This window comes from Perognathus longimembris, chromosome 7 (assembly GCF_023159225.1).
Source record: "Perognathus longimembris pacificus isolate PPM17 chromosome 7, ASM2315922v1, whole genome shotgun sequence".
NCBI classification, from domain to species: Eukaryota; Metazoa; Chordata; class Mammalia; order Rodentia; family Heteromyidae; genus Perognathus; species Perognathus longimembris.
This window is the reverse complement of record NC_063167.1, coordinates 9735198-9762853: the sequence shown is the minus strand read 5'-3', so window position 1 is coordinate 9762853 and position 27656 is coordinate 9735198. Positions and strand designations below refer to the sequence as shown.

The window sequence follows — 27656 nt, the reverse complement described above, 5'->3', positions numbered from 1 at the left end:
GCCTCATGTATATGAGGCAGGCGCTCTTGCCACTAGGCCATATCCCCAGCCCTCCTGGGAACTTTTGTAACCTCAGTTTCCTCTTTTTTGTGTGTGTCAGTATTGGGGCTTGAACTAGGGTCTGGGTGGTGTCCCTGAGCTGCTTTTGCTCAAGGCTAACACTCTACTTCTTGAGCCACCAGTTCCACTTCTGGCTTTTTGTTGTTGTTGTTTTGTAGTTCTAGTGGAGCTAAGAGTTTCACAGACTTTCTCGCCTGGGCTGGCTTTGAACTATGATCTTCAGATCTCAACGTCCTGAGTAGCTAGGAATACAGGTGTGAGCCACCAGTGCCTGGCACAGCTCCTCTTCTGTAAGATGAGGATGACAATGCCTGCTTCAGATGATACATATCTGACTCATCCAACAGGTAGCTGCTCTTAAATCACAGGAAGCTAGGGGTTCCTAAACAGAGATAGATGCTCTGGACCCTCGATGGTTCCGTACACCTTCAGGGGTCCCAGGGGTGGTGTGAGTCTGAGTGTGAGTGTGAGTGTGCATTTCAGGGCTACTTTCCTAGAACTGTTAGTAAGAGGTAAAAAGTTCTTGGACCTCCACTCCATTCTGGCCCGGGCCGGGCCTAGGATCCAGTATTGAATCCAGTCTCCCAGGCCACGGGGGAGAGTGGGGATGGCTCAGTGCGGACGGGCTGCGAATCCGGGACTCAGGGATCCCCGGGGACCAGCGCGTGGGGGCGCTGGCGTCTCGAGGCCGGGTCTGGGGGACTCGCGCGGGGACGGAGGGCTCCCGGAGGCTCTCCAAAGTCTTTGGACTGGCCCGCCCGCCCTCCTCCTCCCGCCTCCCTCTCTGGGCTCTCCTCCCACTCCTCCCGGGTGCCAGCCCGGCCCCTTTAAAAGACATTCCTGGGGGCGTGGCCTCGGTGACGTCAGCTCGGGACATGAATGAACAGGAGCGGGTTCTCACCCAACTTCCATTAAGGACTCGGGGCTGGAGGGGCGCAAGTTGCGCGCGCGGGGCGGGCGGGAGCGGGACACCCAGGCCGGCGTGCGGGCGTGCGGGCTTGCGGGCGTGCGGGAGCCGGGCACCGCGGATCGGGCACTCAGCGGGAAGCGCGGCATGGAGCACCGGGCCGCCGGCGCCTGCTTCGCCCTGCTGTGGGGCTGCGCGTTGGCCGTGGCCGTGGCGGCGCAGGGCAAGGAAGGTGAGTGTCCGCGCGCGCGCGCGCTCGGCGGGACCCCGGTTCCCCGGGACCCCGAGGCCCGGAGGGTCCCCGAGGACGCGGCTCAGGCCACCGCGCAGCCCAGTGGGGGCGCGCTGGGGACGGGCGGGCGCGCGGTCCGGGACCCCCGCGTGGGCACCGACGCCGGAGCGCTCGGGCGCGCGGGGCTGGGGCGCCGCGGGGCAGGGGGCCCGGCGCCGGCCACGCGGTGCGGGCTGTCGGCTTCGGGAGCGGGGCCCGGCGAGGCGCCGCCGCGGGGAGAAGGGCTCGGCTGGGGGCCGGGGGGGCCGGGGGGCCGGGGGAGCGCTTGCCGCGGGCTCGGCTTCTTGGTGGCCTGAACTCGCCAGCCTCCCTGGCCCCGATTCCGTGGGGAAGGCCCCGCTTTCCGGGGAAGGGCCGCCGGAGCTCCCGGTCCCCGCGCCGCCGGGGTCCGATCTCGCCGCGCGCCCCTCTCCCTCCCGGGGCTGGGGACCCGGCCGGGGCCTCGGGCGAGGACAGGAAGTCTCAAAGTCAAGTGCTCTGAATAAGGGGTGACTCAGAACGAGGAAATGCGGCAGGTGGAGGTGCGGCCTCCCAAGGTGTGGAGCCGTCACCCCGAGGGCCACCGGGGGAGCCCGGGAACCCGGGGGTGGGGGGCTGATTCACCCACCGCCGCCCCGGCGTGGCCGGAGCTGGGCGGCCCAGGCGCCGCGCGGCGGGTGTGCGGGTGCTGGGAACCTTGTCCCCCCCCCACACACCCGGCCCCCTCTGGGGTGGTGGAAGGGAGAAGGGGGCGCCTGCCGTGGGCCTAGAACCTTCCTGTGCCTCCCCCCCGGGGTGGCAACTTTTCCCCCCCGCCGGCCCGGGCCGGGCGCGGCTCCCGCGGGCTCCGCCAGGGGGAAGCGCCGAGGAAACCTGGGCGCGGAGAAGTTCCGCGGAGCCTCCCCTTCGCTCTCCGCCTCCAGCCTGGGTGGGAAGGGTTGCCCTGCCACGGGCGGGCGGGTGGAGAGGGGGTGGAGGGCAGCGGGGCGCATCCCGGAGCGGCCCGGGGTCTCGAGCCCACCTGAGCGCTCTGGAAGCCCGGAGGAGGGCACGGCAGGGATTGTTGAGATTCCCGCGAGCCCCACCGCCCCTCCCGCCCCGCCTGGTCCTCCTCCCTCCCGGGGACCGCGGCGGGGACCACAGGCCGATCGCCGGGGCCGGTTGGGGATTAGGCGATGGCTTTGCTGCGGGCCCCTCCATCCAAGCCCCGAGCCCCAGCGGAGCTGCCGTGTCCTGTCCCTCGGTGGGCCTCTCCCCGGCCTCAGCGACCGGCTCAGTGCCCGGTGGGTTGCAGGAGGAACTTTGCAGGCTTTCGTCCCGGGGTGATTCGATGCTTTCTCTGCTCCTGGAGTCCTGGGAAGCCCGCAGGCCCGGCCCGGCGTGGCTTGGGAAGGGGGGTTGTGGCACAGCTGGCAGCTGCTGGTCTCACTTCCTTGCAAAATGAAAACTGAGATTTAGGCTGAGTGCGCCCCGTTCCACCTGGAGCAGCGCTGGGGGTGGACGGGAACGGGAGGACGCCTTGCCCTCTGTCCCCTCACCCAGCTCTGCTCCGCGGACTCTTCCTTTCCAGCCCACACCCTTGCGTTTGGAAACCCTGGTGAAACCTGTTAGGGCCTCAGCCACCACGGAGTCTTCCTCCTTTCCAAACAGACACACTGGGACAGGCCTGATATCCAGGGCTCTGCACAGAGTTTCTGACCTGACCATCTGGCTTCTTGGACTGCCGTGGCCAAGAGTCCCTGGCCGCCTTGCAGTGGGTGGCATGGTGGGTTTTGCTGGGCTGGGCAGGGCAGGGCCTGGCTACTGAGCTGAGGCTGCCAGGGGAGGGATTGAGGAGAGCTGAGGAGCGAGGGAAGGCCCGGGGCCTCTTGCTTCATTGTGCAAAGGACCTGTCTGTCCTCCAGTCCTTGTTTGCTTCTGGGAGCCCCACACTTCCCCACCTTCTTGGGAATGAACTGATCTGAGCCCTGTAAGGAAGCTGGGGGGTGTCTGGGAGTTGGCAGTGGGGGTGGGGTGGGTACTGCGTTGTGGGAAAGTGTGAAGAAATGTGGGCCACAAGAGGACATGGGGGGGGCTCAGACAGTTTTTTTTTCCTGAGCTTGGCAGGTGAGGGGGCCACTCTCTCGGGAAGCCCTATCTGTGCTGGCACAGGGGTGCAGGAGGGGGCGAGGAGGAGAAGGCACAAGAGTGCTAGTGGGACCCTAGGTTGCCCCTTTCCAAGGAAGCTGGGCCTGGAGGAACGGGGGAGGGGGGAGGGGGGAGAGCTACCTGCCTCAGGGCCCTGATGGGGTGGAGGGACTGGGCTGGGCTCCCTGGTTCCTGGTGGTTGGTTCTAGGGAATTTCCTGGGAGGGGGCTGTGGCGGAGAGTCTCAGGGGGAGGCCCCTTCCTGAGTGAAGGCCTCTGTTCTTCTCAGATTGAGTCCTGTGATACTTCTAGAGGGAGACTCAGGCTGGAAGTGGGGTGGGGGGGGGAGAAGGGGAGAACCCTCCTGCCAAGTTAACCCTTCAGAGCCTCCTCTTTCAGGGAGATCAGCTTCCTGCCCCGTGTGTGTGTGTGTGTGTGTGTGTGTGTGTGTGTGTGTGTGTGTGTGTGTACTGTAAGAAACACTCACCAGTGACCTCCTACCTTCCCAGCTGGAGCCAGGAACCCCCAGATTCCTTCCTGTGTAGCTGGAACATTCCACTTGCTAGTGGGGTCAGTGAGTTTTTCCAAACCCAGGCCCTGGACATGTCTGAACAAATCCCTGCCCCTGGCCACCCCACCAGCCACCCTCCCCCACCCCACCACCTGTGCCACCATGGGCCAGGTGCCACATCGGATTTCCTCTTCCCCGGTTTGCACTGCCAGACCCTTCCTAGAGAGATCTGGCCCAGGGTGGCAGACAAGGTGACAGCACTTCCCATCAAGCCTTGGGGCTTCACCAGAGGAGATATATGTAATAATTATTATTATTTTGTGCTGGTCCTGGGGCTTGGACTCAGGGTCTGGGCTCTGTCCCTGAACTTCTTTCCTCAAGGCTAGTGCTCTACCACTTGAGCCACGGCGCCAGTTCTAGATTTTGGGGTGGTTAATTGGAGATAAGAGTGTCACGGACCTTCCTGCCAGAGCTGGCTTTGAACCTCAGTCCTCAGATCTGCTGTTTTCTTTTCTTTTCTTTTTTTTTTTTTTTGGCCAGTCCTAGGCCGTGAACTCAGAGCCTGAGCACTGTCCCTGGCTTCTTTTTTGCTCAAGGCTAGCACTCTGCCACTTGAGCGACAGCGCCACTTCTGGCCATTTTCTGTATATGTGGTGCTGAGGAATGGAACCCAGGGCCTCAGGTATACGAGGCAAGCGCTCTACCACTAGTCCATATTCCCAGCCCCAGATCCGCTGTTTTCTGAGTAGCTACGATTCCAGGTGTGAGCCACTAGCACCTGGAAAGAATTTTTAAGACTCCCCTCAGGGCCGGGACCACCCATTGCCCCAGCCTCCCTCAGTTTCCCCTGTGGAGTCGAGAAGAGTGCTGAATTGGAACAGAGTTTGGGGTCTTGGCTACAGCTGCTGAGTCTGGCGCGGGGGAGCAGGGCCGGCCCTGCGGGAGATGTCTGGGGGCTGGGCCAGGTCTAGGGAAGCCCCTGGAAGTGAGTCCCTTAGGACGGTCCTGGTACCTGGTCCTCTGGGCTTGGAAAGTCCCCACCCTGTGGGTTTCCATCTGAGCCTCCCCAGGCAGCCCTGGCAGGGCCATTGGGGTGCCACTTTCCCAGGGCAAAAGGGAACCTCGCCAGCTGTGTGTACCTTCAGGCCCCTCCTAGAGGCCCCTGTGGATTCAGGCTTTACCCAGCCCTGCTCTGTGGCTTTTATGGTGGGAAGGTCGCCTCCCAGGTGCCCCTCCCCCTCAGCCCAGTCACCTGTTACAAAGGCACTCTTCTTCATTCAGTGCCAGGAGACACGTGTGTGCATTTGGGGGCGGGGGGGCGCGTGTGGCCCCGTGTGGAGTCAAGGTGTTTGATGCCAGGGGATGTGTAAAAAGGAGACACCAGTGTCTCTGTGGCCCACGTGTGTGTGAAAGTGCTCTCAGCAGGCCTTTATGGGGAAGCAGATTAGGCAGCTGTCACCCACTACCTCCACTCACCCGACACTCTGCCCAGCTGCTCTGCTGCCCTGCTCTTCCTAGCTGGGGGCGGGGGTGGGGTGGGGGGGTGGCCGCTGGAGTCCTGGCCTTGGAGACAGGGCGCTCAGTCCTAACCTCAGCCTACTGGGCGGGCTGCACCCAAGTCACACCTCCATGGGGCTTTCTTTGCTGGTTAATTGGAGATAAAGAATCCCTGGCTTTGAAGTGTGATCCTCTGATCTCAGCCTCCTGAGCAGCTTAGTTTTGTCTGAATCCTCTCCCTTCTCAGGACAAGGCCTCTTGAGGCACCCTGGGGGCGGGGGGGGGGGCGTTGGGGGCTCTCCTCGGCCGTGGTCTTCCTTCCAGAGCGCCCCTCTTACCGCCCCTCTCTTTGTCTCTCCACAGTTGTCTTATTGGATTTTGCTGCAGCGAAGGGAGAGCTCGGCTGGCTCACGCACCCCTATGGCAAAGGGGTAAGTCAGCCTTGGGGGCAGAGAAGGGCCTGGGTACGGGGCGGCTGGTCCCCTGGAGAGAACAGAAGGAACAGAGGCTGCCAAAGGGAAATCGCAGCGTCCTCCCCTCCCTCCCGCTGGAAGTCAGCAGCCCAGGCCAGGGCTGGCCGGGGAGGGGGGCTGCCCAAGGAGGGGGGTGTGAGCAGCCCAGGGGTGGCTGAGCTGGGGAGGCCTGCCTGCCCCTCCGCCAAAGCTGCCCCTTTCTGCCTGGGGCTGCCCATGTGCCTCACCTCCACCTAGCTCTGCCCTCTCAGCCGCCCTGCCGTGGCTGGCACTACTCGGCTGGAGGCTGGGCCCTTCCTCCGAGTTCGAATGTGACTGTGGTGTGGTCTTAGGGAAGATAGTACTGCTCAGGGCCTCAGTCCTCCCGCCCCATACGGTGCTGACTTAGTCCCGGACCTGCGTCCTTCCCGCCTTGAGCTCAGAGCAGAGCTCTCAGCTGACTTCCAAGATCCCGCAACGTCCAGCTGGGAGGCAGCTTCTGCGACCCAAGCAGTCCCAGCACAGAGGGGAAACAAGAGGCTTGGCCAGTGTCACACCCGGCAGGCCGGGCCTCTTTCCTGGTCTCCTCTAGTTTTGCTCAGTTTTGATTCAGACAGTCCCTACTGTGTGTCAGGAAGGCCCAGGGGTGGGGGGCATGAGTGGGGGGGGGGCGGTGCAGATCTGAATCAGACGCAGGACGTCAGCATGTTTCTCTGGAGCTAGGGTAGGCATTGTCTGTGCCATAGTGCTGTGCCAGAGGGGACATGGAAACGGGGGTGGCGGGGGGGGGCCCTTCCTGGTGGCTGAGCTCTATTTTGCGGGGAGGGGGCAGGGGAGGGGCTACGATGACCCACCGACCGTTGATCTGTTCCGAAGCCCAGACGTGAGGGGATTGTCGGTCGCTTTGACTTCATGCCTTCCTCCCCAGCCCCTCCCACATGTGGACGCCCATGTCCCGTGCCATCAGAGAGGACAGTCACATAAGAATGTCACCCTAGCCACTTGGGAGGCTGAGATCTGAGGATCACGGTTCACAGCCAGCCCGTGGGGGGAAGCTCGTGAGACTATCTCCCATGAACCACCAGAAAACCAGAAGTGGAGCCATGGCTCCAAGTGGTAGAGCACTAGCCTTGAGCTGAAGAGTTCAGGGACAGCGCCCAGGCCCGGAGTTCAAGCCCCATGACCAAAAAAGAAAATCCCAACAGTGCAGTTCCAGCTACCTTCCGTGGTCGTCAGTCCCTTTCTGGGCACCGTGCTTAGTATTTTGTGGACACCCTGTCTTTTGAGCCCCCACCCGTAGTCCTGTGAGATAAATCTGCTTCCATTGTAAGATGGAGAGAGCTCAAGTGACCTGGTGGAGATCACAGAATCCCAGACTCCCCGCCAGGCTCGAGGTCAAATACAGATGTGCAGAAAGGGACAGAAACCCCAAGGGCAGACCCTGGCTCACCTGCTTCTAGCCGTCCCTCTCCAGGCCTCAGTTTCCTTCCTTGTAGAATGGGGGGAACTGTGAAATATCTTCTTCCTGGTGCCCTGCTCTGCCCGCCCCCCCCCACGTCAGTTTCCCCTGGGTACCTACCCACAGTAACCTCCCCTCCCCTCCCTGCCCCCACAGTGGGACTTGATGCAGAATATTATGAACGACGTGCCCATCTACATGTACTCGGTGTGCAACGTGGTGGCTGGCGACCAGGACAACTGGCTGCGCACCAACTGGGTGTACCGCGAGGAGGCCGAGCGCATCTTCATCGAGCTCAAGTTCACCGTGCGCGACTGCAACAGCTTCCCGGGCGGTGCCAGCTCCTGCAAGGAGACCTTCAACCTCTACTACGCCGAGTCAGACTTGGACTACGGCACCAACTTCCAGAAGCGCCAGTTCACCAAGATCGACACCATCGCGCCCGACGAGATCACGGTCAGCAGCGACTTCGAGGCGCGCCACGTGAAGCTGAACGTGGAGGAGCGCTCCGTGGGGCCCCTCAGCCGCAAGGGCTTCTACCTGGCCTTCCAGGACCTGGGCGCCTGCGTGGCGCTGCTCTCCGTCCGCGTCTACTACAAGAAATGCCCCGAGCTGCTGAAGAGCCTGGCCCGCTTCCCCGAGACCATCGCGGGCTCCGACGCCCCCTCGCTGGCCACCGTGGCTGGCACCTGCGTGGACCACGCCGTGGTGCCCCCTGGGGGCGAGGAGCCCCGCATGCACTGTGCGGCGGATGGCGAATGGCTGGTACCCATCGGGCAGTGCCTGTGCGAGGCAGGCTACGAGAAGGTGGAGGACGCCTGCCAGGGTGAGCCAGGGGTGGTTTTGGGGGTGGCAGGGAAGCGGTGCTCAGGTGGGGGGGGAGACTGTGAATCGGGTTTAGCTTAAGTTTCCCCCCTCAGCCCTGATGGGCGGCCGGCCGTGGTGTTGTTGGTGAAGGCTGCCGGGACTTTGTGGACCCGAGTCTCCTTAGTTAAGACCAATCCTTCACTGAGAATGAATGAATGAGTGGATGGGTGGTGGATGGATGGATGAATGGAGAAATGATACAGTGGGAGATGACGAAGCCAGAACTCTAGAAGACTCCCTGGGTTCAGTTCCGGCCCTAGCTACGTAACTGTTAACTTAGGGCCATCTCTTTTAACCGTACCCAGGTTTCACCCACTGTAAAATGGAGCCATGCATAGTATCTGTCTGTAGGGTGGTTATGATATAATCAAATGACTTCACACTCGTAAAGTGTTTAGGTCAGTGCCTGACACATAAATACTTTTAAGTGGGAGCTGTTATTTTTAATTCATCCCACAAACAGTTTCTCCGTATCTGCTCTGTGCCAACAGCTGTGATCTGGTCCTGGGAACCAACTCAGTTCCCCTTGTTCACCCGCCTGGGTGACCCCAGGCAAGCCACCTAACCTCTCTGGGCCTCAGTCTCCTCTGGGCTCATAGGGGGTTAATTGAATCAGACCCAGGGTTTGAGGTTAGAATCACCCCCACCGAATCCAGGGGCCCCCACAGACCCATACTCTCGCTATTCAGGGTTTGACTGGCGACGGATTGAAGCCCAGAAAGGGAGAGGGAGCGGCCTGGGCATTTATTTGGAGCTCTTGGAGCCTGTGGGGGCCCGTAGCGCTGAGGAATGCAGCCCTGTCCCCGCTGGGCTGGGAGATAAAGGTGGGCGGGCCCCGCAGGTACATACCTTCCCAGTGACATGGGGAAGTCCTTCTCATCTTTGGCCTCCGTTTTTTTTTATGAGTAAAATGAAAAAACAAAACTCCACCTTTACCTACAGATTCCATGGAGATTTGCAGCAGTGACAAACCCGGTGTGCTGGGCTTGAGCTCAGAGCCTCGTGCTCCCTGGTTTGACTTGCTCGGCTGGCACTCCACCACCTAAACAACATCTCCAGGCTGGCTTTTTTTTTTTTTTGGGCCTGGGCTGGCTTTGAGCTATGATCCTCTAGATCTTTGCTTCCTGAGTAGCTGAGATTACAGGTGTGAGTCACCGGAGTGTGGTTACCAAAGTCCTTTCTGATGGTTCCACTTCCTTTCTTCCCAAGCAGATCCTCAGAACCTTGGTTTACACAGCCTGTACCGCCCTCCTTCCTCCCCCCCCCCCCCCAAAGCCCTCTAGACCTTTCTGGTCATGAGATGGACCTCCGCTCTGGTCTGCTCATCCTCACCCATGCCCCCCTGTTCCCCTCGGCCAAGTGAGCCCCCTCCCAGGCAACCCAAGTTTAGGTGACCTCAGACAATGGCTTCAGGGTGGGGGCGGGGGGGGGCAGTCTGTCCAGCCTCTCCATGACATCCTCCCACAAGAATGCGAGGCGGGAGGGCCTCTGGAAGCCTTCCACTTATGATCCGGACCCTGAAGAGATAAGGGGGGGGGGGGGGGGGCTCTGGCAGGCCTGGTTTGGCGGGGGTTGGGGGGGGACTCAGCCCGGTAGGAGGACGGAGCCCCAAGCTGGCAGGGCCCTCTCAGCGGCCAGCCGCCTTTTGCTCTGGATTTTCTTCTTGGGGGCTCCCCTGTTGTCTGAGAACTGCAGGCTTGCTCCATGTTGCTCTGGAGGTGTTGACCATGACAGAGGGGAACAGTGGCCGTGACTTGCTTTCTCTCCCAGGGCTGGATGCTCTGGCTGGGGCCGCAGGTTCCTCCTGCGGGCAGGGACTGTGGTTAGCCGCAGTGAAGAGATGAGGAAACCGCGGCTCAGGAAGGTTGCACAGCTAGGAGGTGGCTGCATCGAGGTTTGTACCTCGGCTGCACCAGCCGGTGGCAGGCAGGTCAGGAAACGGGGCGGGAAGTGACCAGTTCCTTTGGAATCCCTGACTCAGCTCCTGGCCCCAAGACTAGGGCAGCCCGGGGAGGGTGGGTCCTAGCGGAGGGGCAGGGGCAGCCGTCAGAGGCAAGGCCGGTGGGAGGGCCATTGTTGGGCATGGCTCCTCCCTGCTCGACCTTCTCCAGGGTGTGTAGCTCCAGATTCTCCCCTGTCAAGGCTAAGCAGCACAGAGAGCAGGCATGGCATCCCGACCCCCCCACCCCGCCCCCCCACACCTGGTGGAGATCTTCCCCAGGAGCCATGGTCAGGAAGCCTCGGGGAGCAAAGCTCAGTCAAGAGTTAACTGGGCTGCGGAAGGGAGGCGCCTCCCAGGTGCCGCCAGGTGGGCACCGGGCCCAGCCGCACTCCCGGAGCTATGTCAGGAATGAACCAACTTCCAGCCCTGCCGGCCCGGCCCAGTGGACAGCGGAGTCCCCCAGGCTGACCGCCGTCCCTCCCCTGGGGCTGCTTTGTCTCTGCTTCCTGTGGCTGGCAGCTGAGCCAGCAGGGCCCCGGCTGGCGCCCCAGCCCGGGCAGAGCCCCGGGAGAGCGCTGGCCAGGTGAGCAGGTGGCCGGCGCCGGTGGCTGGACAGCCCTCCCTCTGGGGGAATGCCCCCTCTGGATTCCAGTTTCACCTCCCTTCAGCTTGGTCCGGGTACCCCATTCCAGGTACCCGGCTCAACATTTCACATGCAAGATTCCTTCTTCAGAACCACCCAGAGAAGAAGGGGGTGGGGGGGCGGTGCTATCTCATTTTACAGACAAGGAAACTGAGACGTAGAGGAAAACGGGCTGAAAGAATGGGGCCATACACCGGCCCTAGTGTGTGTGCCCGTCCTGGGGCTTGAATTTGAACCACAGCTCCCCTCCCACCTTGTTACTGGTTAATTGGAGGTTTGTCTGTCCAGGGCGGCTTTGAACAGCTGTCTTTAGATCTCCGCTTCTTGGGTAGCTAGGATTACAGGCGGGAGCCTCCAGCACCTAGCCTAGTGACTCCTGGTTTGTGTCCTTTCTCCTGTGTGACCTTGGAAAGCCCCCTCTGAGCCCCATTCTTCCCCTCTGGAAAGTGACAGAGACCAGCTCCCGTCCCTCCTTACTGTGGCTCAGAGTGGCCTAGGCCTGGCCCTGGGTCTGTGGCAGGGCTCTGCCACCATCCCTCCCTGGGTGGCGGGGAATAATATTGCAATGTTGTGCATAGTTGGCTATGACTCTCAGGCTGGCCCCCTCCCTTGGGAGGTCTTTCTGTGGCCCTCGGGGGCAGGGGCAAGGTGACTTCTCACCCTGACCCCACCACCCCAGCTCACCCCCCCTCCCCTGTCCTGGCTCACCCCAGGACCCATTTAGTCTAGGCCCTGTGAGTCTGTGAGTTCCCTCAATCTGAGTCACCACCCCCCACCCCAAGTTCTGAGTCGTCCCCCCCTGGGCAGGCTCAGCTCCTCCCTCTGCTGCCATCACAAGCTAAATGGGTCCCCAGAAAGGAAGGAAGGAGGCAGAGGGAGCAAACAGGAGATGAAAGCTGGTGGTGGGAGGGGGAAGGGAAGTGCTCCCTGACTTGGTAGAGGAATGTGTGAGTGAAAGAGTGTGTGTGTGTGTGTGTGTGTGTGTGAAGTCCCTCTTTCTGCAGGACCCCCAAGCCTGCTGGGCAGCAAGTAATCACTGGGCCTAAAGCTATCAGCGGCCCTCATTTGCTTCCTTGATAACTTGCCCGTGTTTGCTGCCTGTCAGGGCTTGGAGACAAAGTCCAGGCATCCATCCTCGGGCCAAGGTGGGGCCCGTGGCCACCCGCTGGGCCTGGCTTGCAGAATTGCCACCATGACCTCTTGACCCCACAGCCCAGGAGGTGACTGGGACTTCAGGGAGGGGGCCCCCGTGGGTGCCGGACTTGCGTCAAGCACAGGGCGTCTGTCCCTGAGTCACCCCACGCTGCCACCTGAGGGGCGGGCATCGGGAACTGGAAAAACCGGGGTACAGCCCTAGGTGCAGCCACTGTGCCCCAGTTCTGCTGAGTCCAGACACCTGGGGCTACAGGTGTGCCACAGGTGTGCCAAAGCCGGGCTCGTGCCACCCGGGTGGGTGTGCAAGTGGATGGTCTCCAGGGTCTCCCGCTCCCTCCCTCCCCCGTTCCTTCATCTCTTCACGCACATTGACTGAGCGACCCACCCATTCCTGCTCCCCAGGGATGGTCAGGCTCATGAGGCTCCTCAGAGGATGGAAATAGTTTCAAACGAAGCGTGATCATGCCAGGCTGTGCGCCCTCCTGGAGCTGGAAAGGTGTTTACCTCTGTTTATCTGCCTCTCCATGAGTCCCAGCTCCCAACATGGTGCCAGACACGTAGGATGCATGCGCTCGTGTCTGTTTGGTAAACAGGAGCTTGAGTAATTGGTGCCTCGGAGGGCACAAGGGGGAAAGGAATTGGGAAGCCTGGAAGGAGTGCATAGAGGAACTTGAAGCTGGGTGTGGAAGGATGCATAGGAGTTTGCCGGTTCGTGAAGGGACAGTGGGTGTTCCGCGTACATGGATGCGTTTGTATGTTTAACTCCTGTCTTCACTTGCTTGCCCAGAATGCCAGGAAATCTGACCAGATTGGAGGGTTTCTGGAGTTCCCCCCCCTCAGGGATTTTAGGACCCCCTTGAGCTCTTTATACTCTGGCAGCACCCTGGGGAGCCCCCCCCCCCCCGCAGCCTCCCTGGAGTTGGAGGAGGGGTGGCACATTCTCGGCAGGCTGGCGCATGCCTGGTGGATGCTGACTCTCAGTACATTATCTGGTGCATCCGCTGCGGAAATCTCCCAAATTCCCTCTTTCCTGCCAGCAGCGGGCGGGCGGGGGGCAGCGGGCGGGCAGGCCACCCCCAGGCGCTGAGGCCCAAGAATGGAACCTGTCTCTTCCCCCACTTCCTCCTGGCATGGGGCTGAGGGGTGCGGGAGCTATCCCACCTGGGGAGAGGTGGTTCATGGGAGTTGGCAGGTGTCTATCTAGGCCTGGCCTGGAAATGAGCCTGGCTGGGCTGTGGTTCTAGGGCTCAAACCTGCTACCCTTAAACTCCCTCAGCCAGCATTCAGCCAGGGTACAGGCATCTCAGCTGACAAGCCGCGAGGGGAGGGGGGGACCCCAGGATAAACATGGCCCAGCTTCCTGGAATGTCATTTTCACTTGAAAATCGCGAGGAGGAAAGAGCTATTTTTGTATTCTAGCAGATAGGCAAACACACAGGCAGATTTCTTAAATCCGCCAGGAGACTTGAAAGACGTTTGAGGCTTTGGGAGACCACTTTAGCTAATCCCACGCCCCCCCTTCCCCGGGGGGAGGGGGGCTGGAGTCTATCTACACTGCTCCCAGTCTGATGCACACAGGCCTGGTTGGAGGAGATGGAGGGTGGGGCATCTTCCCCCTCCCGCAGCTCTGACATGGGTCTTAAGAGTGTTCTGGTTGTTAAGGCAGGTCAGGACTCCTTGCTCTGCCGTCTTGTCTCAGAACCTCCACGTCTCTGCTCCAGACTGATGTGGGAAGGGAGACCCAGTATCGAGCATCTTGGCGTGGAGCAGTTGTTTGGCCCCTCTGGGCCTCCATCTCCGCACTGGCAATGCAGGGCAAAGGCTAGCAATTCCTAGGGGTCCCTGGTGCGCGATGGGAAATAGATGGATGCAAAGTGCTCCGTTGGCCTACCTTGCACACAGTAGGTGCTCATAGTCCTTGGGGCCCCAGGCTTCCCCCATTCCCTCCCACCCTGCAGATCATGGGCTCACCCTGGGCTTCTGCTGTCCTGCTCAGTGGTCCTTCTGTCGGCCTATGCCTGAGCTCTCAGGGCCTGTGCTGAGGCAGGATGAGCGTGTGTGTGTGTGTGTGTGTGTGTGTGTCCACCATCTCGAGAGGCCACAAAGTGAAGGGAGGCTGCCTGACTCATTGCCTAACGCCTCGCAGAGTGGCTGTCTTTGAAGCGAGTTCCCCTCACGGCCATCCTCTCCTACCTCTGTTCACGTACAGGCACTCCCTGCCCCGCACTCCAGCCTCGGGGTGAGCGGGCCCGGCTCCGTCTGGGTCCTGGGTCAAGGTGCTTGGGCTCACTCCCCTGGAGGGCAGTCAGGAGACCCACTGCCTCACAGCTCCGCACCCTTTGTCCAAGAAATTTTCCTGACAGGGAGATCTAGCTGTGTCATTGTCCCTAATATCAGACCTTCCGCGCCTCCCCTGGCCCGCAGGATGGAATCCGGAACCCACACTTCCGGGCGCGGCCTGCAGGGCCCTTTCCACAGCTGCACCCTGCTGCCCTGTGCGCAGATGGCTGACACTGACCATCGGCCATGGATTCCCTTACCCCTCTCTCCTTCAGTATCTGGGGCGCTGGCTTCGTCTCAGGGTCTGTGCTGACATGGGTCCAGGCAGAGTAGAGGCTCTGAGAGCACACACTGGTAAACGTGGCTCTGAGGTTGGAGGTGGCCCCGGACTCTCTTCAGAGTGAGCTGATAAAAGCTGGACATGGGTGGTTCGCACCTGCAATCCTTGCTATAGGACGCCGAGATCTGGAGGATGATAGTTCAAAGGCAGCCCAGGCAGAAAAATCTGCAAGGCTCCATCTCCAAAATAACGAGCAAAAAGCAGAGCTGGAGGCATGGCTCAAGTGGTAGAACATCATCCAAACAAGCAAGGCAAGCAAGAGCTCTCAGCCCTGAGTTGAAAGCCTGGGAACAGCAAATAAACTAGAGGGAGTAGTTATAGACTTTGGAAGGGGGGACCCTAGGGTGTCCCTACTCTGGACATTGCCACAGCAACCAAACTCTGTATAGTCCTGCACAGGGGAGGGGGCCTGTGTCTGAGCAGTTTCCTGTCTGTGGAGCCAGGAAAGGGCTGGGGGCAGGGGCAGGATAGGACGGTAGGCGGAAAAAGTCCTCAGAGTCAGGTGCCTGCGCTCCTGGCCAACTGCACCAAGCTGGACCTGGGGGAGGAGAGCCACTTCCTGCTGTCCTGGGTGGTGGAAGTGGATCCAGAGGAAATGCTGGGGGATTGGCTCTTCCCGCTTCCTGGTGGACCAGGCCCGGAACAGGAAGCCAGTCAGGCCGGGGCTGAAGGGACTCTCGTGTATGTGTGTGTGTGTGTGTGTGTGTGTGTGTGTGTGTGTGTGTGTGTGTGTCCATCCGTGTGTGTGTGTGTGTGTCCTGAACTGGGAAAGCTGGCTGACCGATTACTTGATGGTCAATCAACAAACAGCAGTAGCCCAGCAGATTCAGCTGATACCCTGATGCGCACAGATCAGAGGTGATAAGCCAGGCAAACAGGCTGCTCAGTCACTCAGGCGCTGAGCTGGCGGGCTGGGCGATAAGATTCCCGGGAAGCTGAAAGGAGAGGCGTGGATCTCCAGTGGCAACCTCGGGGGCGCGGCCCAGGTTTGGGGTGGACGTGGGAGAGGCTCTCCGTGCCCAGTGTGTGTGCTCTCCTTGGCTAGGTGAGAAACCAGGTCCCGAGAGGTGGAATCGGTCCCCTGGGGCTCCCACAGCCAGGAGGGGAGGCCGCCCCCGGGGAGGGGACAGACCTTGTTGATGCTTCCATGCCAGCTCTGGGGCTTGAGCTCTGGACATGGTGCTCTTGCTTAGCTTTTTCCCTTGGAGCTGGTGCTCTACCACTTGAGCTTCCACCTGCCCTGCCCTTCCGGCCTTTTGGTGGTTGTTTGGAGATGAGAGTCTCACAGACCTTTCTGCCTGCCCTGGCTGACCTCAAAGTGTGATCCTCAAGAGCTCGGCCTCCCGGGCAGGGAGGAGCGAGCCACCGACACCCGGCTGGGAGGGGACGGGTCGGACTGACCTCGTGCCACATTTCCTTGCGTCTGGCAGCCTGTTCTCCGGGATTCTTCAAGTCGGAGGCCTCCGAAAGCTCCTGCCTGGAGTGCCCGGCGCACACGCTGCCGTCCCCAGAGGGTGCCACCTCCTGCGACTGCGAAGAGGGCTACTTCCGGGCACCGGAGGACCCGCTGTCCATGCCCTGCACCCGTGAGTCTCGCCGAGGGCCGGGCCGGGGGGGGGGCGGTGGCCATCGAGGCGGCGACCGGGCCGTTGACGCCCCGTCCTCCGTCCTCTCCAGGCCCGCCCTCGGCGCCGCATTACCTCACAGCCGTGGGCATGGGCGCCAAGGTGGAGCTGCGCTGGACACCCCCCCAGGACAGCGGCGGCCGCGAGGACATCGTGTACCGGGTCACCTGCGAGCAGTGCTGGCCGGAGTCTGGGGACTGTGGGCCCTGCGAGGCCAGCGTGCGCTACTCGGAGCCCCCGCACGCCCTGACCCGCACCAGCGTGACGGTCAGCGACCTGGAGCCTCACATGAACTACACCTTCGCCGTCGAGGCCCGCAATGGCGTCTCGGGCCTGGTGACGAGCCGCAGCTTCCGCACGGCCAGCGTGAGCATCAACCAGACAGGTGAGGCGCGGATGAGTGAGGGGAGGCCGTCGGGCGGGACTCGGGGAAGAACAGGCACTCGGGGCACGGCTGGGCCTAGACACGGGCAGCCAAGCTACTCGGGAGGCGGAGAGCAGAAGGATTGTGGTCTGAGGCCGGGCAGCCCAGCCCACAAGGAAACCAGGTGTGGTGGGTGGTACCGGGGAGATGTTGTTAGATAAGATCCAGGTCCCAGAACGTGAGGCGCCCTACCCAAAAACATGAAAGCAAAAAGGGCTGTGGGGCATTGGGGGGGGGCCATGTAAACGCTACGAGTGTGGGCAAGTTCCAGGCTCCTCTCTGGGTGTCCACGGATCGCACCAGGGCTGCTGAGGGCTGGGTAAGAGCCTCACCGTGGAGGCTTCTAGAGCAGGGCCTGTCACGGAAGGGCGCAGCGGGCGTCGGCTGCTACTTCAGTCTTACTATCCGTGCTTGTGAATGTTTAGGGCCAGTCCCTGTGCTGGGGCCTTGGATTCAGGGGTTCTGGAGCCAGAAGTTCAGAACCAGGGCATGATCTGAAAAGCCTTCTCCTACCCCACCCCTGCGTCCCCTGCCCGGCTCCTTACGCTCCTCCCCTTCCCCTTTGTCTTACCCAGAGCCCCCCAAAGTAAGGCTGGAGGGCCGCAGTACCACCTCGCTGAGTGTCACCTGGACAATCCCTGCACCCCAGCAGAGCCGGGTGTGGAAGTACGAGGTGACCTACCGCAAGAAGGTAACTCACAGGGGCAGTGTGGGTCACGGAGGCGTTTGCCACACCGCAGGGCCACCTGGGGAAATGGGTCTGGGGTCTGCCAGGGCAGGGCCGCAGGGCTCTGTGGAAGAAGAGTCTGGCATCCCCAGATGCAGGGGAAGGGCCGGGTCTTTGGGATCAGAAGCCCTGGGGCTGAGTCTTGAGTTGGGCATTTGCTGGTATCTGATCTCCAGTGAGTCATCTGACCTCTCAGGGCCTCAGTTTCTTCTTTTGTAAGAAGAGCATCAAGTTAGCTAATGCTAGGGAGCCACTTGCTGGCTGGACTTTTTTTTCTTGGGGGGGGCGGGGAGGCCTAGCTGAGGCCTTTGCCTTCACCGCTCCCCTGTCTGCACCACCCCCAGGGAGACGCCAACAGCTACAACGTGCGGCGCACCGAGGGCTTCTCCGTGACCCTGGAGGACCTGGCTCCCGACACCGTCTACCTGGTGCAGGTGCAGGCGCTGACGCAGGAGGGCCAGGGGGCCGGCAGCAAGGTGCACGAGTTCCAGACGCTGTGTGAGTTGGGGGACTGGAACCTGGGCCAAGCCCTGACCCTGAAACAGAGCAGTGGTGCACCCGGGGAAGTTCACACATTTATCAGACGCCTCCCTGTCCTTGGCCAGCCAGGGAGCAAGGGTCAGTACCAAGGCCTGAGGATGGAGACCCGGGGGATGTCTGCCGTGGGGGACAAGGTTGTGACAGGGAGAGAGGCTGTGGGCTCTGGTGGCCCTGGCTGGTCTGAGTTCCAGTCATATATCACAGAGCCAGAGCCCCCCCCCGCCCCCCCCTCCCCCAGGATACCCGGGTGAGACCTTTAGGAATATGGGAATGCATATCCTCAGACTCACTGAAAGCACACCAGCATCCTGTAGATGCTCAGGTGGCTTAAGGAGACCGGAGCAGGGCTCAGCAGGGGGTGTTGCTATGATTTGGGGGTGGGGTAGGGCTCCCTGTCATCAGCTGCTCTTTTCCAACAGCCATGGAAGGATCTGCCAACATGGCGCTGATCGGTGGTTTGGCTGTTGGCATCGTCTTGCTTCTGGTGCTGGCAGGAGTCGGCTTTTTCATCCACCGCAGGTTGGTCAGCGCCACACCTGGACACCCCAAGGGCTTACGTAGGGCCGTGAGGGGCCAGGGCCGTTTCCTGATCTGAAAAATAGACCCTATCGGTCCAGTTGGGTCCAATCAGGTCTGTGCCTTCGGGGTGATGTGTGGATGTACTGATTGCGTGATTAGGCGGAGCTGGGCATGCCACGGGGGTGGGCGTAGGGGGCTCAGGGTGTGTTTGTTACTCTCTGTGTCTCCACATGGGAAGCTCTAATGAAAAAAAAAAACCCTCATTATGGCTATTTAAGGGGCTATTATGAGGCATAGATCCCCAAGCGTGAGTCCTGGCTTGCTCACTTCCGCTGCCTTCCCCACGACCTCCGCTGATTGACCCAGGCTGAACAGAGTTCTGGGTTCAGAGTCCTTTCAGGGCCAGGCCCGGTCACCTCCCCTGGCCAGGGAGTACAGAGTGGGAAATGGGAGTGGGGCATGCGTGTGCATGCGTGCTGACCTCCTTGTGTTTGATCCCACGTAGGAGGAGGAAGCTGCGAGCTCGTCAGTCCTCAGAGGATGTCTACTTCTCCAAGTCAGGTGAGAGACAGCCCCCTCCGCTGTTCCCAGGGACTCCCCCCCAGCTCGGCAGTGTGGGGGCCCGGGGCCCTGGGTGGGGCATCATGGGCCTGGCAGCCCCGAGGACCTAAGCCAGAAGAAGATCCTTGTTCTATAACCTGGCCCGTGGCTCCGGGGGTCCCTTTCCCAAGCTGTCCCTCCTTCCTCCCAGAGCAACTGAAGCCCCTGAAGACCTATGTGGACCCCCACACCTATGAAGACCCCAACCAGGCTGTGCTCAAGTTCACCACCGAGATCCACCCGTCCTGTGTCACCCGGCAGAAGGTGATCGGAGCAGGTGAGGCTGGCCTACTTGTGGCACAGCAGAAGGCTGATGGGCGGTCCAGGCTTGGCCCACCCGAAGCCTGGGCTCACTAGGGCAATCCCTTCCCTTTGCCGGTCTGCAGGAGAGTTTGGGGAGGTGTACAAGGGGACACTGAAGTCGTCCTCGGGGAAGAAGGAGGTGCCCGTGGCCATCAAGACACTGAAAGCGGGCTACACAGAGAAACAACGGATAGACTTCCTGAGCGAAGCCAGCATCATGGGCCAGTTTAGCCACCACAACATCATCCGCCTGGAGGGCGTGATCTCTAAATGTGAGACCTGAAAGACCCTCGGGTGCTTTTACGATTGATAGAGGGAGAAGGGAAGGGCGAACCGCCCATCGCTGCGCCCACCTCTCACCTGTGCCCCTGCCCTACAGACAAACCCATGATGATCATCACGGAATACATGGAGAACGGGGCTCTGGACAAGTTCCTCCGGGTAAGGATGCAGGCAGTGGTGGAGAGGCAGGCGGCCAGGGTCCTGGCTGCCGGGGACCGGCTGGAGCTGAGGGTCTGTGCTCTACAGGAGAAGGATGGCGACTTCAGCGTGCTGCAGCTGGTGGGCATGCTGCGGGGTATCGCGGCGGGCATGAAGTACCTGGCCAACATGAACTACGTGCACCGCGACCTGGCCGCACGCAACATCCTGGTCAACAGCAACCTGGTGTGCAAGGTGTCCGACTTCGGGCTGTCTCGAGTGCTGGAGGACGACCCCGAGGCCACCTACACCACCAGTGTGAGTCAGGGGCTGAGGGAGGCGGGGAAGGACCTCGGAGGGGCGGAGGCTGGCCCAAGGGAACAGTGGTAACGGGACCTGGGTCCCCCCTGCAGGGTGGCAAGATCCCCATCCGCTGGACGGCCCCGGAGGCCATTTCCTACCGCAAGTTCACGTCGGCCAGTGACGTGTGGAGTTTCGGCATCGTCATGTGGGAGGTGATGACGTATGGTGAGCGGCCCTACTGGGAGCTGTCGAACCATGAGGTAGGCTCCCCTCGAACAGAGGGACCTGCACTTAAACCCCCACCCTCGTGACCACCCCCGAGGTCCCAGCAGAAGCTCTCCTTCACCAGGCAGAGATTGTTCTTAGATCCCTTTAGTGGGGCACGTGCGTGCCTGGGTGCGCGTATGTGCTCCAGCGTGCGTGCGTGCACGTGTATAGGAGTGCACGTGTGTGCAGTGTTTGCGCACACGCGTGTGTGCCTCGTGCCTCACCCAGTCTGGGAGCCCCAGGAGGCTGCCCAGAGGGTGTCTGCAGAGTCCCTGCTACAACCCACAATATGGTAGAGCAGCGGGGTGAAGAGAAGGCAGGGGAGAGAACCCCGGTCAAGGAGTGTGGGAGGATTTCCCGGGGAACTGGGGAGCAGAGGAGCCAGGGAGACAGCCCCTCAGTGCAGCTCTGAAGTCCTGTGTCACACCTTTTGATTTTTTTCTTTTCTGTACCCATTTGGGGCCTGAGTGCTGTCCCTGAGCTCTTTTGCTCAAGCCTAGTACTAGTGTGCTCTACCACTTGGAGCCACCATTCTGCTTCCAGCTTCTCTGGTGCCTAATTGGAGATAAAGAGTGTCATGAACTTTTCTGCCCAGGCTGGCTTCAAACCACCACCCTCACATTTCAGCCTCTCGAGTAGCTAGGATTATAGGCGTGAACCACTAGTGCCCATCCTGTCTGTCTCTGGGGCTCCCCACCCCTTCCCGTCTCCTTGCACTGAGCCTCCTCTGGCGTCTGCAAACCAGTTCTCCATGGCTTCTGCCCTCCCTCCAGGTGATGAAGGCCATCAACGATGGCTTCCGGCTCCCCACACCCATGGACTGTCCCTCGGCCATCTACCAGCTCATGATGCAGTGCTGGCAGCAGGAACGTGCCCGACGCCCCAAATTTGCCGACATCGTCAGCATCCTTGACAAGCTTATCCGAGCCCCCTGACTCCCTCAAGACTCTGGCTGACTTTGACCCCCGGTGAGGCCCATGCCCTGTGCCCGTATTGACACCCCCCCCCCACTTCCTGCTGTGGATTCCCAAGCCACCTGAGCGGGGTGGACAGCTGGTGGGTGGCCAGAGCCTTGAAGCATGGGCTTTGCTTAGACAGGGAGGGACGCTGTGTAGACTCAGCACCGAAGGCAGCACTTCTGGTCCTCCTGTGCGTACTGCGATCAGCACTTTGCATCTCCTGGCTCATTTGCATATCCACCAGGACAGGCTCCTTTCTCTTTATTTATTTGTTATGGTGCCAGGATTGAAACAGGGGCCTCACTCTTGCTAGCTAGGAAGACATTCGTTCTGCCACTTGAGCCACCTAGCCAGGCCCTTTTTGGTTTAGTGTGGTTCCCTCCCCCACCCCACCCCCATTCCCCGCAGTGTCTGGTGGTTTTGTTTTGCCCGGGGCTGGCCTAAGACCTCAATTCTTTGGTCTTCAGAGTACCTGGAATTATAGGCATGAACTATCATGCCTTGCTTATTTGTTGAGATAGGGGTCTTGCTGGCTTTTGTTACCCAGGCTATCCTTAGCTGAAATTCTTCTGATCTTGGCCTCCTGAGCAGCTAGGATTATAGGCATGAGCCACCACGCCCAGCTTAATTACTCCCTTTCTGTAGATAAAGAAACCAAGTCACTGGGCGATTAAACGGCTGGCGAATAGCGGGCTGGGTCTTGATTAGCGTCTAGAATCTGTGCTTGTAACGGGGTTTTATGATTTGGGGTTCCTGGAGGTGGTGGCCTTGATAGAATGGAGAATGGCAGGAGTAAACTGGGGGTGCTCTGACAAGCCAGGCTGGGCTTCCTCGCTGCGCCCACATTATTAGGGAGCAGCAGGATGGGGGCCCAGGTGGGCTGAGGGCTGGCTGTCTCTGTTCCAGGGTGTCCATCCGGCTGCCCAGTACCAGCGGCTCCGAGGGGGTGCCCTTCCGTACTGTGTCCGAGTGGCTGGAATCCATTAAGATGCAGCAGTACACAGAGCATTTCATGAGCGCCGGCTACACAGCCATCGAGAAGGTGGTGCAGATGACCAACGAGTGAGTAGCTGGGCTCTGGGGCGACCCCTGTGTCCTCCATCATCCACCCCCAGTTCTCCATCCCTCCCCCACCCCGCAGGGTCTCCATCTTTCCCTAGAGCTCTACAGGCAGGGCAGATACAGGCCGGCCGGGCGCCCGCACTTCTAGACTCCTTCCCCTTTCTGCGCAGTCTCTCTCCATGACGCCTGGCCCGTTCTCACTTGCCCTCACTGGGTTGACCCAGCCCTGCAGTGTGGGCCCCTGGCAGCCCTGGACGACCCCTCCTCGGCGCTGTCCCCCCTTCCCAGCACCCGCACGGTGACCCTTTCCCAGTACAGCCTTGGCAAGGACACCCCTCGAGTCCCCTGGGGGGAGAAGACCTCATCCTCTTAGCCTTTTGTATCTCTAAAAATAGCCATGTGTCCCCACAGCGCGGCGTGGGCGGGGTCTCGGGTCACGGCTGGAATGGGCCCCCCACCCCGGGCGGGGAGTTTTTGGGAACCGTGTGGAGGGCTGATCTGGACCTCCCAAAGTTCTGGGTCACAGAGGTTCTGGGATTTGGGTCGGCGCCCCAGTCTGTTCCAGCGCCTCTCAGCAAACCACTCGGGGTGGGGAGGGGCCGGTGGGGGCTTTCGATCTGCTGGCGGGAGCCACGGGCTGCCCCAGGGGGAATGGCCAGTGGTGGGGATCACACAGGGACAGCTAGCCAGGGGAGACAGGGAGCGGAGAGATGGGGCCCAGGGCATCTTAGGGCACAGGCCTGGGCCCAAGGGTTACAGGTGCCACTTCCTAGCAGGTGCTTGCTCCTGTGGTGGGGGTTGGATGAGCGCAGGGCAGATGACCTGTCCAGCACACAGCAGGGCCTTAGTTTGAGTCTCTAGTCTTTTCCATGGTCCCTTAGACCATGGTCAGCCTCCCCCCTTCCCTTCTTTCCTTAGGAGCCTAGGCCAGCCTCCTTCCCCCCCCCCCCCAGGCCTGTCCTCCCTCCCCATCATGACAGCGCAGTTTCTCTTCTGATGGCCAGAGCTGAGGGCAAGGAATAGCACTTACAGGAAGCACATGTTCTTAGAACCATCCCAAAATAGCCCGAGGATCTCCTTGCCAATTCCTTTCCCACGAGTGGGGACCAGGGACCCAGAGCCCGGCTGTTGGACAGACGGACGGAGGCTGGCCGTGCATGCCGGGTTTGTTTTGAATGTGGCTGGATAAAGCCAGGAAGTCATTCATCGCTCCCTCCTCCTCCCCCTTCCTCTCACGCGTTCCCCCAAAAATGGGATCTCAAAGCAGTTTGGGGTGGGGGGGGTGCAGTGCAGGGAGCTGATACTAGGGCTTGAATTCAGGGTCTGGGAACTGTCTCTTAGCTTTTTCACTCGGCTGGCACTTTACTACTCGAGCCATAGCCCCTCTTCTGGCTTTTTATTCGGCGGTGAATTGGAGATAAGCATCTCAGTGACTTTTCTCGCTGAGCTGTCTTGGAACTGCGATCCTCAGATCTCAGGCTCCCGAGGGGCTAGGATTACAGGTGTGAGCTCAGAGCCTCTTTAAACCTGAAATCTGTGTTGTCTGCACACGCTGTGGGCCCTAATTCTTTGGCCTCTTCCCACGGGCTCGGGTGCTGGCTTCTCTGTGATTGCGAGGACGGCATCTCTCCCCAGCTTGAGCGTTGCCATGCTTTTCTGGGCTTGGATGGGGTTCTAGCTAGACTAGTGGTTGTCAACGTTTGGCAAGGAGCTGATGGAATGGGGAGGAACGTTGCACCCAGACAGACAGCCAGCCCCATAGCACAGACTGTCCCGTATCAGGGCTCTCCAGCATGCAGCCTCCTGTGGGCTGAGGCAGGGGCACACACGGGCTGGTGGACCTTCCAGTCCTGAGCACCATCCCAGAAGGAATGCTTGCTGACTAAATGAAGGGTCTGAGGCCCGCTCTCCCCACCCTCTCTTGTGCCCAGAGCCAGTGCACAGCACCTGCTCATTGGGTGTGCGGCCTCGGTCCCAGGTCTCTCTGCTCCTGTACAAGGGTTAATGGGGCTGCTGCCTGAATCCCTGAGGGGGAAACTGAGGCAGGAGTAGGTTCAGGCACAACTATGGGCCACTCTGTGACTCTCCTCCTAGTGTGCTGCTTGTTCGTGGTCAGCAAAGAAGGGGAGGTTGGATTGCTTTTGCATGAAAAGAGACAGGGCGGGAGCAGGCTGCTCAGGAGAATCCCACCAAAGCCTCTCCATCCCCATCTTCTTTATCTTTTTTTTGCATGCTGGTCCTAGTACTTGAACTCAGGGCCTGGGCCCTGTCTGTAGTTAACTGGAGCTAAGAGTCCCATGGACTTTCCTGCTTGAGCTGGCTTTGAACTGCAGCCTCCCGATCTCAGTCTCCTGAGTAGCTTAGGATTACAGGTGTAAACTACCAACACTGCACCTTCAGCTCTTTTACTCAAGGTGGATCACTTGCACCACACCCCCACTTCTGGCTTTTTTTTTTGTCCCTAGTTGCGAGTGTCACAGACTCTTCTGCCCAGGCTAAATTCGAACCTCAATCTTCAAATTTCATATTCTCTCTCTCTCTCTCTGCCAGTCCTGAGCCTTGATCTCCTCAAGTAATAGAATAGGTAGTTTGACTTTTTTTTGTGGGGGGGGGAGGCAGTTGTCAGTTGTAGGGCTTCAACTCAGTGCCTGGGCACTGTCCCTGAGCCTCTTTGTGCTCAAAACTAGCACTCTACCACGTGAGCCACAGTGCCTCTGCTGGCTTTTTCTGAGTGGTTTACTGAAGATAAGAGTCTCAGCCTTTTTTTTCTGCCTGGGCTGGCTTTGAATCCTTAAATCTCAGCCTCCCGAGTAGCTGGGAATATAGGTGCGAGCCACTAGTGGCTGGCCAACCCAGGGGGTTCTTACACAGTGAGCGCCCCTGGCCCTCTCCTTGCCCACTGTAGCCTTTTCTGCACGGGATTCACCAAATTCCTCCCCATCTCCGGGCCCCCAAGTGCTTATCCAGGCTCCACATTCTGGCCCACATTCTGCAAATATCCTGTGGTGACTGGATAGGAAGTTTTTTCCAAAGCTAACTTCTGGCTTTCCTGTTGCCAGGAGAGCAAGACAAGGCCCTCACCTGGACCTGCCCTTCCCTGTCTGGCACTGAGCACTTCCCCCAGGGTTCCCGCAGCCTGTGGGAAAGTCATGTCTCGGGAATTGCAAATAGGAGCTCGTACCATATAATTAATGTCATTTACAGCCGGGAGACGGCCCATAAAAACCTGGGTGTTTTCATGGGTTGGGGCTGGTGGGTCAGGACAGTGGAGGAGAAAACTCCCAAAGTTAGCAGTAAACATTGTCCTGGTTGCTGGTGAGCTTCTGGGAGGTCTGAAGGGGCTGAGCCGGAGAAGTGGCATCTCGAGGGATGGGAGGGGAGGCCCTGTCTGTCTGACACAGAAGCCTTCCTTGTCGAACGCTAGTTTCTGAGGTCTTTCCATCTGTTGCTCCATCTTATAGATGAGAAAATGGAGGTTTCCTTGTGAGAAGCCTCCATGGCGGCTGGATGGAGTGACCCACAGCCCCTCTCCCTAGAGACCTTAAACTCTGTGGGCAAGCCAGGTGCTGCTGGCTCACGCCTGTCATCCTAGCTACTCAGGAGCCTGAGATCTGAGCATCGGTTCAAAGGCAGCCTGGGCAGGAAAGCCCATCAGACTTTCCTTATCTCCAGTGAATCACAGAAAAAGCTAGAAGTGGCATTGTGGCTCAGGTGGTAGAGTTCTAGCCTTGAGCAAAAGGAGCTCAGGGACAGTTCCTAGACCTACCCAGAATTCAAGCCCCAGGATCAGGGGAAAAAAAGAAAAGTTTGTGGGCCCTTAAGCAAGTGTCCCATGAATCCTAGTGGCTAGCAGGGGTGAGATGGAGAAGAGAGAGGAGGAGGAATAGGGCGATGGGTGGGAAGGGACCTTGGGCAGAGAGGTTTTTCTAGCAGACTCCTGGCTGTCTCTGGACATCAGACACCTTGTACTGGCCTTGTGCTACCTAGAAAGAGAGCCTTCACTCCCCAGCAAGGAGAGGGGGGTCCATTCATTCACAGATCTTGTCATCCTATCATTCCCAGCTCTTCCATCTCCTCGCTATGTGACCTGGGACATGTTGATTCACTTCTCTGAGCTCCCATTCACTAATCTGCCACGTAGGATAAAAAGAGCACCCTCCCGAGAGACAATTGTGAAGATTGGGAAATATCTTTCTTTGATTAGAAAGAAAAGCTTAAGCTGAGCACCGATGGCTCCACCGGTAATCTTAGCTCCTCAGAAGGCTGAGATCTGAGCCAGGATGGGCAGGCAGAGCTGAGAAACGCCTACCTCTAATTATTCATTAGCAAAAACCCAGGCATGGAGTTGTGGCTCCAGTGGTAGAGTTCCAGCCTCGAGCAAAAAAAACGCCAAGTGAGAGTATGAGACATTGGATTCAAGCCCCAGTACCAGTAAGAGAGGGGGAGAGAGCAAGCTCAGAAGGGGTGTTTTTATTATTTTCCTGACCTGATCAGTGGCGGGCCATCTTGGCACGTCTAGGGAATGAAATCTTGTCTAGGATGTGAAATCTCACTGGCCTCCCTAACTAGAGCTCTCTTAGCCCACAGGTCCCCAAGGCTCCCTGCTGATCCCCCGTTTTTTGCCCTCCTCCCTCCCATAGCTCCCCGCCCCCATCCAGCCCAGTCCCTAACCCCGCTCTGCCCTAACGCTCTCTCTCTTCCTCTCTACCCTCAGCGACATCAAGAGAATTGGGGTCCGGCTGCCTGGCCATCAGAAGCGCATCGCCTACAGCCTGCTGGGACTTAAGGACCAAGTGAACACCGTGGGGATCCCCATCTGAACCCCGACAGGGCCTCATGCCCCCGCCCCACCCGCTCTGGGCCAAGAATACTTGAAGAAACAAGAGGCCTCCTTACCAGCTCTGAGTCGGGCTGTGGAGACCTTATTTATTCCCCCAACCATTCCTTCCTGACGCCATCCGCAGGCCCGTGCTGGGGGGCCTTGGACGACGCCCTGAAATGAACTGAGGAGATGCTTTGGGGACGCTAGGCCAGAGACCCAGCTAAGCACTTAGCAGACGCGCAGGTCGCCTTCCCAGCGTGCCTTGCTGCACGGACCTCTCCCAAATGGCCTCCCCTCTGCCTCCGGCCGCAGGAAGCCACTTAGGAGCTGGGGGTCAGCCCAAGGTCCTGTGAATAGGGTACCTCGAACCCCCACGTCTTGCTCTCAGAGGGCAGATCATGAAACTTGGTTGGGTGAGACTCGCAGTGGTGCTGTGCCTCCAACCCCCCCCCCGCCCCCCCACGAGTGCCTTCTTCAGACGCCCCCCCCCGCCCCGCCCCAGTCCTCGGCTCTAACGGGCTGATGTCTTGCTCTCCTGGGCCCTCTTAGGACGCTTGGTTGTGTTGAGGTTTTTT

General features: G+C 59.9%; 1 protein-coding gene and 1 long non-coding RNA gene across 2 annotated transcripts; one reads left to right on the top strand and one right to left on the bottom strand.

The window, feature by feature from the left end:
• Window positions 1-1037: 1037 nt before the first annotated feature.
• Epha2 (EPH receptor A2) lies at window positions 1038-27656 on the top strand. The gene is given in 18 exon segments (XM_048350317.1): window positions 1038-1199; window positions 5736-5803; window positions 7440-8109; window positions 15941-16096; window positions 16188-16520; window positions 17135-17250; window positions 17631-17784; window positions 18246-18345; window positions 18851-18906; window positions 19097-19222; window positions 19332-19520; window positions 19628-19689; window positions 19777-19986; window positions 20082-20231; window positions 21012-21167; window positions 21169-21206; window positions 22104-22259; window positions 26974-27656. Coding segments are annotated over 18 exon segments (2931 nt in total). The 5' UTR covers window positions 1038-1114; the 3' UTR covers window positions 27080-27656.
• Window positions 9233-9687, bottom strand: LOC125354624. Its single transcript, XR_007211518.1, has 2 exons — window positions 9546-9687; window positions 9233-9500 (listed from the first exon to the last, which is right to left on the bottom strand). It is a non-coding gene; the product is annotated as an uncharacterized LOC125354624 (long non-coding RNA).